The 15,771-nt window shown below is 41.6% G+C and overlaps 1 protein-coding gene across 6 annotated transcripts in view; it reads right to left on the reverse strand.

Moving 5' to 3' along the window:
• Positions 1 to 15,374, reverse strand: part of NF1 (neurofibromin 1) — a 248,161-nt gene extending 232,787 nt beyond the window's left edge. For 3 of the 6 annotated variants that reach the window (XM_049637858.1, XM_049637861.1, XM_049637860.1), the window contains exon 1: positions 14,913 to 15,368. In XM_049637858.1, the coding sequence (XP_049493815.1) occupies positions 14,913 to 14,972 (60 nt within the window). In that variant the 5' untranslated portion in view covers positions 14,973 to 15,368. Of the gene's footprint in view, positions 1 to 14,912 lie in introns of all 6 variants that reach the window. The other 3 variants (XM_049637864.1, XM_049637863.1, XM_049637859.1) reach the window with 2 other exon arrangements.
• Positions 15,375 to 15,771: the final 397 nt, after the last annotated feature.

Below are 15,771 nucleotides of genomic sequence, written 5' to 3' on the forward strand. Positions count from 1 at the left end.
TGTATGCTGGATATTTTAAATGAAAGAACCTCAGAAACTCTACAACATATCTTCCCAGTGAGAGTCTGTCATTTACTCTACTAGACAAAACGGATGAGAGAGGCTGATCATTTTAATCTATTCAGCAAGTGGACCATCAGTGCTATGTTGCAGCTTTAGTAAGACTCAGTTCACCTCTGGCTCATCCTTCTTCTCCGGTCTGTGTCCAGAATCAGCAAATGTAAATATCATCAATTCTCTCCTCACCTACACAGGATTCTTCCACTTCTGGAATTTTAGTTCACCTGCTTCATTATTTCTGCACCCCTCCAATATTTTTTATAATATGGTCTTCAAAGTTCATCCAGTTTTTTCCTACTTGTGGTGCCATCGAGGACTATCCTATGACCTACTAAACACCACCCATGCGTGGAAGTCTCCCCACATATCATACAGCAGGGATTCATAAACCCAGCTTTGACATCAAAATGGAGATCTTTTTAACTGCAACCCATTGTCCATACCTCTAGAACTCAGATGTTCAGTGGGGCCAGGAAATCTACACTTTTAACATGAGTCTTAAGCGATCTGATAATGCTGGCATTTCCACATAAACTAATGTGTCTGTACCAGTTGTCTCTCCTCTCCCCCTCCCAGAGTTCAATGTCAAGAGGACATTTAAGAAAGAACACACGCTACATCTGATAGACAAATTGAGAGAAGAGTATAAAAAGTTACAAGTTCAGTCACTAAATATTTTAAAGAGAAAAATGTTAAAACATTTGACGGCTTTTAAAAATATATTAAGAGGGGCGCCTGGGTGGCTCAGTCGGTTAAGCGTCCGACTTCGGCTCAGGTCATGATCTCGCGGTCCGTGAGTTCGAGCCCCGCGTCGGGCTCTGTGCTGACAGCTCAGAGCCTGGAGCCTGTTTCGGATTCTGTGTCTCCCTCTCTCTGACCTTCCCCCGTTCATGCTCTGTCTCTCTCTGTCTCAAAAATAAATAAATGTTTAAAAAAAAATTTTTTTAAATATATATTAATATGAAGAACCACTAGTTAGAGTACACAGTATAATACCAAAAGGAGAAAAAGCACAGCCATTCCATTTTACTTCTAATTGTTCTACCAGAAAACAAAATGATTTGAAATGATTTTCACATTTGAAAAAGAGCATTGTTGAGAGCCATCAGAACTCTTAAAGCACGAAGACCCCACCCACCTGTTTTATCTGAATTCAAGTCTACATGACCGAATCCAAGAGCACACAAGAAAATTTAGAAACGCGCAAAGGGAAACACTGTCAGTGAACTTTGAGAACTCATGAAAAATAGAAAGGTGCCAGACAGGGAATGAGAAAATGTTGCCTCAATTGTCAAAACACAGGGGTGGGTAAAGGTGAAAATGTGATTTCAGGCCTATGGACTGAATCTAATATCAACAACCAGATGATTCTAAGACTGATTATTATGCAGATGACTTTTAAGCTCTTACAGAAGGAAGGATCACTTATAACAGTGAAATTTTACCTGTATAAAGTGAGTTTACAAAGTACCTTGACATATATTATCTCATCTCACATTTCTGATTCACACAGAGCCCTGTGGAATAGGGGAAGCAGCCATGTGTCCCCGTCACAGTCCACGCTCCCTTCCAAATATTAGAGGTTATGCCAATGAATATTCTTTAATAGGCTTACTACGCTGGTAATCAGATGAGTAGCAAAAACATAGTGTACATGATGTTCAGCCTTTCTTAAGCCATTTACTTTTTTAAAAATCTCACGTAACACTCTCATATACAAAAATACTGAGAAAAGGGATGAAAAATGGCATGCCTGAGTACTGACCACCACTAAACCATTTATGCAACATGGATGGACCTAAAGGGTATTACGCTAAGTAAAATAAGTCAGACTGAGAAAGACAAATACCAGATGATTTCACTTGTATGTAGAATCTAAAAACAAACAAACAAACAAATGAACAAAACAGAAACCAAGAACAAACTGGTAATTGCCAGAGAGGAGAGGGGTGGGGGTATGAGCAAAGTAGGTAAAGGGGATTGACATACTTCCAGTTACAAAATAAATAAATCAAGGGGCACCTGGGTGGCTCAGTTGGTTAAGTATCTGACTTTCACTCAGGTCATGATCTCACAGTTCGTGGGTTCAAGCCCTGCGTCGGATTCTGTGCTGATGGCTCGGTGCCTGGAACCTGCTTTGGATTCTGTGTCTCCCTCTCTCTCTGTCCCTCCCCGCTCACGCCCTGCCTGTCTGTCTGTCTCTCTCTCTCTCTCAAAAATAAACATTAAAAAATGTTTAAATAAATAAATAAACAAATAGATCAGCCAGTCAGTCAGTCAGTCAAGGGGTGCCTGGGTGGCTCAGTCAGTTGAGCATCCGGCTCTGGATTTCGGCTCAGTCATCGAGCCCCACGTCCAGCTCTGCACTGACAGCTTGGGGCCTGCTTGGGATTCTGTCTCTCTCTCTCTGCCCCCTCCTCCACTTGCGTGCACATTGTGGTAAACGCTGAGGTAATAAAGACAAGACATAACTCGTGGTCTCGAGGTGTCTAAAGTCTGATATGGGAGAAGGACAGTAAGAAAATTATGGCAAATATTATGGTAGATGCATAGAGTACAGTGGGAGCATGTAAGCAGAGCTCTTAATTCAGACTGGGCAGTCCAGGGAAGCCTGTCAGAGAAAGTGAAGCCTGAAGTGGATTGTGAATCTTGTAGGGTCTTGTATGCCACACATACTAAAATGTTTAAACTCTCTTTTCAAGGCTCTGAGCCAATATTTCATCTAATGGCTTGTTCTTTAATGAGAGAAGTTGAAGAATATAATAAAGGGAAATAATGGAATGAGGTACCATAGGAGATAGAAGGAAAATAGAGACCTTAAATTCAGGTAGCAGAATCAGAGACTGAGATTATACAGAAGATAAGAATTACTGTGGGAGTAAATGAGAATGGGTGCAGTTTAAGGATACTTAGCAATACAGGACAGTATTAAGGACTCAGCTGAAATTTGGAGGCCCTATCTCTGTTGTGGTCACCGTCACTAGAATTAAGATCAAGGAGGGTTGGAGATTAAGATGTTGGATAGGTGATCCACCTTGATATTAAAGTCACTCAGATTAGAGTTGCCAGGTTTAGCAAATAAGATGTGCAGCTGAATGTGAATTCCAGGAGTGCCTGGGTGGCTCAGTCAGTTAAGCATCCAACTTCGGCTCAGGTCATGATCTCACCGTTTTTGAGTTCGAGCCCTGTAGAACAACTCAGAGCCTGGAGCCTAATTCAGATTCTGTGTGTGTGTGTGTGTGTGTGTGTGTGTGCGCGCGCGCGCGCCCCTCTCTTGCTCACACCCTGTCTCTCTCTCCCTCTCTCAAAAATAAACATTTAAAAATGTGAATTTCACATAAATAATGGATAAACATTTAGTATAAGTCTTTCCCAAATGTTAATGGAATATACTTATACTAAAAAGAATTACTCATGTTTATTTGAAATTCACATTTAATTGGAAGTCCTAAATTTTATAAAATATGTACTCACTTTGTTATTGATTATAAACATGTTCAATGTAGAAAACTCAAATTTCTTTAAATATTAAGAAAAAAGTAAAATTACATACAGTACCTTAATTTTTTTTATTTTTTTTGAGAGAGAGAGAGACAGAGAGTGTGAGCACAGGAGGGGAAGGGGCAAAGAGAGGGAGACACAGAATTGGAAGCAGGCGCCAGGCTCTGAGCTGTCAGCACAGAGCCCGATGCAGGGCTCGAACCCCCAAACTGCAAGATCATGACCTGAGCGAAGTCGGACACCCAACTGACTGAGCCACCCAGATGCCCCGAGAATACCTTAATTTTTACAAACATAAAAGAAAACGCAATCAAATGGGCAAATGTTCACATTATGCCGGTATGTTAAAAGAGATTATAAAACAATGTATCTCATTCAACTCAAACAACCTAACAATAGTAACAGTAGCAAACATTTACTGAGTTCCTTCCAAGTGCAAGAAACTGCCACATGCTTGACACATTATTTCCTAATTTAAACCTCACAACCACCTTCTGTGGATTAGGTATTTTCATTGACTTTTTGTTACAAGTGAAGAAACTGAAGCTTGAAGAAGTTAAGTAACTTGGCCAAGAGCTAGGAAGCAGTAGCAAAGCAGAGCCCAAGAATTCAAACCCAAGCATTCTGATTTCAGAATCGGCAGACTCAATTATGTACCAAAAAAAATTTTTTTTAATTATGTACCAAAATTTTAACTGTGGTTCTTTCTGAAGTGTGGCATTTTAGACTTTTATTCATTCTTTTGTGATTTGCTGCATTTCTACAACGAACACGAATTACTACTGTATTTTTTTAAAATAAATATCCAAATAGAGGTTGGACAATCATCTGCCAAGGCTATGGCAGAAGTGGATTTAAATAATCTCAGATTCCTTGGGAATGCAAGCCGGTGCAACCACTCTGGAAAACAGTATGGAGGTTCCTCAACAAACTAAAAATAGAACTACCCTACCAGCCAGCAATTGCACTACTAGGCATTTATCCACGGGACACAGGTGTGCTGTTTTGAAGGGATACATGCACCCCCATGTTTATAGCAGCACTATCGACAATAGCCAAAGTATGGAAAGAGCCCAAATGTCCATCAATGGTGAATGGAAAAAGACGTGGTATATATATATACAATGGAATATTACTCAGCAATCAAGAAGAATGAAATCTTGCCATTTGCAACTACGTGGATGGAACTGGAGGGTATCATGCTAAGTGAAATTAGTCAGAGAAAGACAAAAATCATATGACTTCATTCATATGAGGACTTTAAGAGACAAAACATATGAACATAAGGGAAGGGAAACAAAAATAATATAAAAACAGGGAGCGGGACAAAACAAAAGAGACTCATAAATATGGAGAACAAACAGAGAGTTACTGGAGGGGGTGTGGGAGGGGAGATGGGCTAAATGGGTAAGGGGCACTAAGGAATCTACTCCTGAAATCATTGCTGCACTATATACTAATTTGGATATAAATTTGAAAAAATAAAATTTAAAAAAAATAGTAATATTAATAATAATAATCTCAGATTCCTTCTAACTAAGGATCTGTGACTAATCTGTTAGTGACTGGAATTATTTTTTTTAGAGGGCTGGCTCTAAAGAAAAAAAAAAGAAACAAAAATCAATCCATTTTAAGAATTATAAAAGTTTTAGAGTGTCAGATCCTATTTCTCCTGTTTTACAGATAATGAAACAACTTGGAATTTAGATTTACATATCACAAAGGCAGTTGAGGCAGGGTAGAAACCAAAGCACAGGTCTTCACTGATCTTTGTTGCCAACATTTGACCAAAACAAAACCTACTACCTCTTCCATTCTCTACTTGCAACTTCAGTTATCAGAGGCCAAGAACAAACATAACAGGAAACACAAATGCTCCCCCGCCCCCCCCGCCCCCTTTCAGTCCATTACCCAAAAGGAAGACCTGCCTGGAGTATAAAAGCAAAACACTTTCCCAGCCCTGAGCTGACAGAGGTTGAAGAGATATTCCAAAAGACAAAATGGGGGGGGGGGGGGGGGGGTGGGGAAAAAATAAATAAAAAAAAAAAAAAAAAAAAAAGAAAGAAAGAAAGAAAGAAAGAAAGAAAGAAAGAAAGAAAGAAAGAAAAACAGAAATACCCAGGAATCCAATAGAATAAAGCACTCAAACATTACTGAAGTTTTAGAGTTGCCTCAAATTTAATCAAATCCTAAATGCAATGTTCTTCGAGTTTGAAAACCAACTTTACAAAAGTGGACAAATGGTAAGATAAAAAAAAAAATGAAGTAAATACATAATCTGTACATTCCTGTTGGTATTCTAGCAAATTCTATTCTCTCACCTTCAGAATTCATCTCTCCTCATCTAAAAATCTTCAGTGAGTATAATGCAATGCTATAAAACTAAATAAAAGGGGAACAATGTTACAACTTCTCCTAACAGCCAAAGAAGTTCTGGTAAGGTGAAAAGAAGAATGATAAATAATGAAATCAAGGATATAATGTTTAAAATGTATGTCTATTTTTATCTATTTCTAACATATGACCAGATGAGTTAAAAGGTTTCCACTTACTCTCATATGAACATAAAAGGTAAACTCTAATAACTCAACTTGGAAGAAGAATACATTCCTCATTTTACATATTTGTGCTATCTGTTCAAAAAATTTAGACCTTTTTTGTAAAGCTCTATTTATTGAAAAGTTACTGCTCTAAGGATTAACACCCACACGCTAGTTTAAATTCAATTAATTACATGTCATATGATTGTGAACAATTGCTCTGCACCTCTAGTTTTATTTTTCCTCATGCAGGGTAATAATAATATGAAACTATAATAATAAGAAAGTATAAAGAAGGGATAGAAAAATACCGCATAGGATGATAATCGCAGTAACACATTTTTATGACTGTTTATAGTTTCCTTTCATGTGAAAGATTCACATCTAAGATACTAAACAATCCCATGATGTGAGCAGGGAAGGTATAATCCCCATTTTATGATAAAAACAGAAAACTGAAGTTCAGAGATGTTAAGTGACTTGTCCAAGGTTATCTTGAAAGCTACACTCAAAAGCTCTTTTTCTCACTACACAGTGCAGTGCCATCACAAATTTGAGATGGTGCATTTTCTCATGCCCAAATTACTATGGAGACTACCCAAGGAAAGTCGTCAACAATTAAACTGAAAAGGGTCACCTGAGATTGCTATGAGCAGTAATTACCCACAAAGTCACTATCTGGGTATAAAACTATGATTAAAAATAAGTTAGGTAAGGGGCACCTGGGTGGCTCAGTCGGTTAAGCATCTAACTCTTGATTTAGGCTCAGGTCATGATCTCACAGTCGTAAGATCAAGCCTGGCGTAGGGCTCCGCGCTGGGCATAGAGTCTGCTTAAGTTCCCTCTCTCCCTCTTCCTCTGCCCCACCCGCCTCCCATTTTCACACTCTCTTAAAAACATAAGTTAGGGGGCGCCGAGGTGGCACAGATCTGACTCTTGATCTCTGCTCAGGTCACCATCTCATGGTTTGTTAGAGCCCCACATCAGGCTCCGTGCTGATGGTGCAGAGCCTGCTTGGGATTCTGTCTCTCCTCTCGGCCCCTCCCCCTCCCTGCGAGCATGCACTTGCACTCTCTCACTCTCAAAATAAGTAAACTTAAAAAAATAAAGCGTGTGCACTCTCTCTCTCATTCTCTCTCAAAATAAGTAAGTTAGGTAAAAACCTTTTAAAATCAAGTCTAAAACTCTTGCTATTTACTCAATTAACTCCATACCTCTTGCACTAGATACATCACCCTGTTTGGGGGATGTGAAATGAAGGGGCAAAGGATTTCATCAGGAAAAATTAAGTTCTCTGAAATTCAATAGGGTAAAAACTCAAAGCTATAAAATATGAAGAGGAACAGGCAACAGCTTGCAGACTGCAGTGGCAACCTTAAGCCAAACCAAAAGAGTGCCAATCTGTGGTTTAAAGAAAATATGTAATCTGGAACTTTGCACCTCAAGTTATTGCTACTCCAAAGTAATCAGTGCCATTTCTAGTAAAAAGTATATGGAGGTTTAGAGGATAATTTCGATTCTTCATTATAATAGATTGGGATTCCATTTTAGCTTGGGGCTTTCTCATCTCAACAGAAGCTCTTTTGTTGATGATAAAGTCAATGGTTCAAAAGCCACTGTCAGAGAACTGAAGAATGTAACTATGTATCACTGGCATTTGCTATCTGAGGTGGTCAAATAGGTGGTCTACTGCAGGCCCCTGGAGAGACTTTAATAAGGACACTACCAGGGCACCTGGGTGGCTCAGCCAATTAAGTGATTTCCGTTCAGATCGTGATCTCACGGTTCATGAGACTGAGCTCCAAATCAGGCTGTGCACTGACAGTGTGGAGCCTGCTTGGGATTCCCGCTCTCCTCTCTCTCCGCCCCTCCCCATTCATGCTCTATCTCTCAAAGAAAAATTTTTTTTAATGAGGGCGCTACCAATTCCAGTTATTCATATTCTAGAATGTTAAAATTTTCTTCAGCACAACCTCTCAGAGTGCTCGGTTTACTGAAGGCCCTGGCACACAGTATGATACAGAATTTTACTGATTGCCGAAATCTTAAATTCACAGTCACTACAAAGTAAAACACCTTAACTTTTCTATTCTTCAAGGTCAAAACAAACTTTGTCTCATCTTTCCCTCTCCACCCACAAGAAAATGGGGTATTCTAAAAGATGTCCTACAAATAAGCCAATGCTTTTATAAATACAAATCAATCCTCTGCAGAGAAAGACCTTAAGATGCCCATATTCTACTTCAGTATTGATTCTAAGCCTTTTAACAGTTTAAGCTGACCACAAACCTCTCCTTCTACTTCTTCTACGGAATATTCTCCTCCTTAAATTCCCTTTTTTTAAAAACGAGCCTTCTTATACCTCCTGTCCCTTGTCTTATACACACACATAACTCCCAATGAAGAACAGACTGAGGCTGAAGGAACACATCTGCAAAACACATGTTCTTAATTAATACACTGCTCACCCGTAAAAGCATGTTGTTAAAATGCAACAATAAAGAGTCTATATAGAACCCCAAAACACCAAATTTGAAGATGAAAACAAAAACGCCCCATAGCAGCCCGAGCAATCCAAAGAAAAAAGATTTAAAAATAAGGCACTACAGTATTGTAATATATCACTAACCTTTCCTTCAAGGACAAAAGTCTCCATGCTAAACACATGAAAAAATAATAATAATGAAATAAAAGAAGAAGAGGCAGATTTAAGAACCTAATTTCCTACTGTTCAAAATGTCAACTAAAATAAAGTGTAGGAATATTTTAAGATCAAATGAAACAATATTGCTGGCCCAATTCACACAACACCTTGTAACACTTTTATATTAAACATGCTAAACTTGAGGAACCATATAATACATTTGCTATAAATTAGATGATAAAGCAAGAAAATAGATCAATTACAGAGATCCGTGATACGTAAAGATGCTCTCAGTACCGTAACTATTTGTTAATGAATGCTAAAGTAAGGTATATGTATCAGCCAAGGTACATTTTGGGGGAATATCCAGAGACCAATCAATCTCCCTTATTTAGTGAAAACACAATAGTCAACAGGCTGTAAAGCACATGTGTAAATCCTACATGGAATTACTTCTAGATTTTTCAAAGTTCGTTGCAATCATTTTCCTATCAGACTACTGCAAAAAAGTTCCCTTCTGACTTACCACTAAAAGTGACAAATCCAAGATCACAAAGGTAGTTAATCAAATCTAAAGCAATTTGATTCAAAAAGCATGTTCTCTCTCTGGGAGGAAATATAAATATGTGTAAGTTCCTCCTTAAAGCTCTCTTCAAAAAAAAAACAAAAAAAAACCTATTCATAGGTAAAATATCATTTAACTTATAAGACCTAGGCTATTTATAAACACTACATTATAAATTTGGTTATTTACATTTAAAACAAAGCCAAAGTCATCACTACCTTTAACCAGTCTACCTTTCAACCAGGAATCATATTAAAAAAACATTCCACCAATGATGTGCTATATGCTCACAATCATGCTGGGCACTGGGGTGACTATACGAGGATGCTGACTGAGGCGTCTTGCTTTTTAGAAAGTTTACACTCTATTTGACAAAAAGAGAAGAGCAAATACTAAGCTGTGTTCAACCAACCCTCCTGAGGGGAGAAACCCCAGGTGACAAGTACACCAAGAAGTGAGACTGCAGTGAGTTTCATCCAAAAAAAAACTTAATGGGAAAAATGAAGCTTGAGCTGCACAGGGAGGGATGGACAGGAATTTTAAAAGCACAAAGGAGGAATGAAAGCATGCAGGCAGGGGCTGGCATCAACAAAGGCTGAGAGACAGGAATAAGCATGATATATACAGAAGAGACTGAGCCAACCTGTCTGGGACACAGGTGCATGCTGAGGCATAATGAGAAATAGTTGGGTAAATCAAGTGGAGTCAGCTCCCGATGGACTGTTGAAGGCAACAGGGAAATGCCGTTAAAATATTAAAATCATCTAATATCTAAACTAGATAGAGAACCTTAGAGATTCTCTAGTTGATACTTTTCTGACAGATGAGGAGAATCTAGGATCCACAGACATCTAATGGCTAGCATAAGGACAGAGAAAGTAAATAGCAGAACAAAACTCAGACCCCATTCAGGAATCCCAGTTCAGTGACAGGCAGCATAGTTTGACAGGGAAAGCAAATCTGTTCAAGGATTGATGAGCACATCAGTATATAAGGATCTGCAAACATACAGACATACAAGACGGTACTGTGTCTTTTGAATTCCAGTAGACTGGTTTCCAGGGGTAATAGAACACCACAGCGGCACTACCATTGAGCAAAAACCACTATGTTTTGCCAGAAGGAATCATTTTCAAGAAAGCAGCAATCCAGAAGGAAAGCAGAGGCAGAAGCTAGTTTTCAGCTCTAAAGGAAATGAGTGGATAAACAGTAGAGGCAGCAGGTATCTGGCAACAAAAAGAAGAAAAAAAAATTGATCCACTGAGAGAAAGCTACAGGACCAAGTAAATGCTTGAGAAAAGAAATCTTAGTAAGTTTGAAGGTGACAAGGAAGGCACTCACACAAAAATTAAATCGGATGCTAAATAAGGTAAGGGGAGTGAGGGAGCATAGAGAACTAATTAAGGATCAGTTGGAAGAAATGTTTTCAAATAGGAATTCCAGAATAAAGAATAAGCTTTTTTTCCTCACCACAAAATACCCCTCACCAAAAGAGTACTCACTTTCAACTACCTTTAAGGCCTTATAAAAATGGCAGACCAGGCTTTAAGAAACAAAGCTACGAGATTTTTTTTAATCCAAAACAGCTTCAAAGTTTTACAAATCTACTTAGCCAATTAACATGTGGTGTATAACTTCAAAGACATTTGTCAATCATTTTATATTGCGTGAGTTTCACACGACATATTGAAAGCACATTCCAATTAGCATCCAATTTACAGTAACTGATATGCCATTGTTTCAAATCAAAAATCAGTTTATTCTCTAATATGTTCTTAAATATGGGGGGTGAGGGGGTATATACTCTTTTTACTTGACCAGATATGGAATACATGAGTGCTTAAATGAACATATTTACAACAAATCATTTGGGGATATCTTTTTTTCAATGTGTTAAAAAAAAAAAATTCAAATAAGCACAGTTTTCTTCTGTGCCGCTTCAGAAACAAAGTCCTACAGAACCAGGGGGGCACACAGAGCTAGGTGGGGCATGTGACAAAGTTTTCTCTAATTCATTAATAGTAACCTAATAAGCCACAATTTAGAGCTACACACCTAAAATATACCAGTATCAATTTAGAAACGTACTATTCAGCACCATAAAGGCAGGTTAAGGAAAAGCAGAAGATGTAACTGATAACATTCATTCAGCTGTGCCTGGATGGCTCAGTCAGTTAAGCGTAGGGCTTTTAATTTCAGCTCAGGTCATGATCTCAAGGTTTGTGAGACAGAGCCCTAGTCTGGCTCCACACTGACAGCGTGGAGCCTACTTGGGATTCTCCCTCCCTCTCCCCCACCTCCTTGTGTTTGCAAGGGCGTGCGTGCCGTGCGCATGCGCTCTGTCTCTCTCAAAATGAATAAACACTTAAAAAGAAACCTCAGGGGCGCCTGGGTGGCTCAGTCAGTTAAGTGTCCGACCTCAGCTCAGGTCATGATCTCACAATGTGAGTTTGAGCCCCATGTCGGGCTCTGTGCCGACAGTTCAGAGCCTGGAGCCTGCTTTGGGTTCTGTGTCTCCCTCTCTCTCTCTCCCTCCCCCAGTCACGCTCTGTCTCCCACTCTCTCAGCAAATAAACAAACATTAATTTTTTTTTTAATTCATCATTCTTTACAAAAATAAATAAATAACTGATACATTCACTCCGCTTTCTGGCCATCCACCTTTGCAACTGCCATTTCCCTAACCAAGGACATAATTACTTTTAAAATTGGTAAGAATCATTCAACTTAGGCCATAAATACTAGGTTTAGGTGCAATACTAGCAGGTTACAGCAATTTCATTTTACCCACTTGGAAATAAGGGCTTAAGCTCAAAATGTCAGGATGGAACACTGCCACTTCTCTTAACTGGGTCTACCGCATCAAGTTGCCAAGCAATACCCATCAGAGTACAAAACGTTATCGGCAGTGGCTAGTAATGCATTTCTGCTTACATCACCACAAATATTAGAAGTCCAACCAAACCATCAATTCAGTCATAAACAGAGTTGCTACCTTTAGACTTGCATACGCTCTCGGGCTCAACATACACATGTCTTAGCTGTAATAAAAAGCAGCCTGTATCCCTCTGGCCCCGCTGAAACAAAGTACAGACAATATACCCAAAATTTAAAACTTTTAGAAATAGCTGAAACTAATTATACAAATACCTCTCCCTACACGTGGGGCTTTTTCTCCCCTCAATAAAAATGTGAACTCTTCTCCCTTAACTATACTTAAGGGGTTATTAAAACAAATCCTATGAGATACTTTTCAGAAAAAGTATCCCTGACTGTTCAGCATTCAATACGTTTCGTACTGAGGCTCTTGTTATTAGGTCTGCTACGTGACCTTGGAAAGTCATTTAATATCTCTGTGCCTCGGTTTTCTCACTTTCCAACCTGAAGGTAATCTCTAATTTGAATTAAACGTTTATGACTACTATAGTAAATTAAGGTATGTAAGTACCTTATGTTAAACATTGAAAAGCCTTAGACTTCTGTATGGCAAAGTCAGTGGTCTTTAACCTAAGAGAAGAATGTGAGGAATAATTTGCCCTATGTATCTTTCTCTTAATTACAACATAAGGAATACATTAAAAATGCTTCCGTTTAAAACTCTTACATCCTTAATTTTTAACAGATGGTGGCGAGTTTGATTCCACAATATTCATAACAACGCAAACAACAAAGCCTAAGGTCTTTTAACACTGGAGACAAAAAGAAGGAAATATTTACTTGTGTTACTGGGAATATAATAAAAATCATTCTTTTAAATTTAGAAAACTATATTTTTTTTTGTAGGCGGCAGATAAGCCTAGAGATCAACAGGTAAGAAGTGAAGAAATAAAGTTTAAAAATTAGGAAAAAAAACTAATAAAAAAATTGGAGAACAACAATGGTAGTGTGAACACTTAAAATTCCTGCATCCATATTATGCTGTCCACAAGGTTTAGACTTGGGGTTCTTCCGTGTGCCTTTAAAATCCTTTTTCAAGATTACATAAAGTCTCTTCTATCAAGTTTTAAATCTAATGCTCTATCAATAACACAATGCAGTGTGTGCAGTAACATTTTACTTCCTCAGATAGATCAGTAGTACAGTTGGTTTACAAGCTTTTTGGTCTGGGAGCAGAAGAGGGATGGGTGAAACAACACGCTACAAGCCCCTGACAGCTTTGTAATTCTATTCTACCTAGGTAGTTTCAACTTCCTTCTCAATCCTGCTGCCTATCCCAAACATCTTTCAGGTAGGTCAGCAACACTGGGAGTCCTGTAAGGAAACCTTTGTGGATCCAGTAAAAGTGGAGCCCTCCCCTGCCCCTCCATTCAGCTCCCATAACCACTTTTATGATTGTATCCAGTCAACAAAATAGATGGATTCAACCTTAACATGTCCCTCATCACAGGAAGCCCCGGGTAGAACTGCAGCTGCAAAAAAAGCATCCCTTTAAACTATCCCCAACTAACCACAGCAACACAAAGTTAAACTAATTCCCACTGACAAAAGGCTCCGTGTGCATTCATTCTGATCAGCCTCAGGACCCAGCGTTTGAAGCTCAAGGAATAAAAAGGCACCTCCCCAAGCTATGAAACTTTTATTTTTCCACCCCAAAGATTCTCAATGAAAGTTCTCTTGTGAACCAAGAGGTGAGAGTTAAAAACGACAACACAACACCAGCAGAATTATCGGCTCCAGGACCACATCCCAGCTGTCCCTGCTCTCCGTGGTCAGGGGCTCAGACGCAGTTTCCCACTTTTCCTGGCACCCTGCTCCCCTTACTCCCCAAGATTCTCACTCAAGAAAGCCCTATTCACATTCTCAGACCGCTGGCAAAATAAAGGGTGAAACTGCAATTCTCAAGGAAGAAAAAAAAAAAAGGGAAAAATATTTCAGAAGCAGAAGGGAACGAGCACCATGGTTTCTACTACAACATGTAAATGCCACTCTTGTCTCATCAGGATATGGGGGGACGCCCAAGTGGGGTACCAAAAAGATGTGCATTGAGTGTGCACTTGGAGCTCTCAGGGCAGGCTGAGACCAGGGAGCAGAAAGTAAGAAAACCTGTGCTTTCCCTGCTTCTACTCTTCCCCGTCCAAGAGAGGAAGCTGAAGAAACTGGGGGAGGGGCGGGATGTTATCGTTCTCCCATTGGGGGTACACAAGACAGGCCTGGGGGTTCCTCCAGGGACTCACCCCCAGTTCGGAGGGCCACTGAGGGAAGAGGAAACCCCTAAACGTTACCCACCTCCGTTCAAACAAACAAACAAACAAAAGTAAGGGAGGGGGAAATGATTAAATCCAGATGGAGAGCCCCTGCAAGCGCCCCCAGGTCACTCATCCTCATTAGCAAGCGGAAGGGCTGGGATAAAGAGGATGGAGGGTCCGAGGGGTGGTCAGGGAAGAGGCCCCACCCCCCGACTTAGGAGGGAAGGGGAGCCCGAGCCACCAGCCGTCCCCTCCTTCCCCGCACCTCCCCCCTAGGCCACCCCCTCTAGTTCCCCCCTTCCTCTCCTCCAGAGCCCGAGGCAGCCGCGGGGGAGGCGGCTGCTCCTTCCTCCCCTCACCCACTCCGCCCCCACCCCCACTTCGCTCCCACCTCCCGCCCGCCGAGGGCCCGTTACCTGCTCGTCGAAGCGGCTGACCACGGCCTGGACCCATTCCACCGGCCTGTGCGCGGCCATGTCCTCCCCGCGGCCGGGGGGCGGCGGAGGGACGGGCCGGCCGGCGCCCAGGGCCGGGAAGAGGGCGGGGAGCGGGGGCCGAGGTGAAGGCAGAGGCGAGGAGAGGGTCCGAGGAGTGCGGGCTCCGAACGTTCCCACGGGGGTGGGGATGGGGGCCCTGCGCCGAGCCGGGAGGGGGACAGGGGAAGGGGGCGTTGGCGAGGAGGCAGGGGGAAGGGGGGCGGGGGAGGGGGACCCGGGGAGGGGAGGGGGCCTCTTGGTCGCTCTCCCCACTAGCGCCGTCTCCCCTCAGCCATCACAGTCCGAGACGCCGCCATGACACCCCACCGGAAGTGGGATCCTTTCCACGGCCCGGGGAGAGGGAGAGCGAGCGAGCTTGAGATTGAGAGCGCGGCTGGGAAAGGGGAGGGGGAAGCGAGAGGGAAGGCGGCCTGCCGCGCATGCGCCCGTGCCGGCCGGTTTCATTAATGAAAAAGCGAGTCCTCCTGGAGGTGACGTCACCTAACTCCTCCGGGCCCGGAGGCGCGCGTCCCTCTTCGCCGCCGGGCTCACCTAGACTCTGGCTCTGGGTTCGGCCGGCGACGGTCCGTGCCGACCCGGGAGCATCCGCTCGCATCCCCGCCGCCACAAGAGGCTCCCCCTCCCCCGCCGGCCCCAGGGTTTGGATTGCTCCCCGGGTTGGAAGTTAGGGGGCCGCGGAGCTAGCGTTTCTCCCAGGGCGCAGATCTCTGCGGCTGATCTGGGGGGCTGTGCGAGGGTCCCTCTCTGCCTTAAGCTCTCATAAAAAAATAAAGTACAC

Source organism: Panthera uncia, chromosome E1, assembly GCF_023721935.1.
Source record: "Panthera uncia isolate 11264 chromosome E1, Puncia_PCG_1.0, whole genome shotgun sequence".
Taxonomy (NCBI): domain Eukaryota; kingdom Metazoa; phylum Chordata; class Mammalia; order Carnivora; family Felidae; genus Panthera; species Panthera uncia.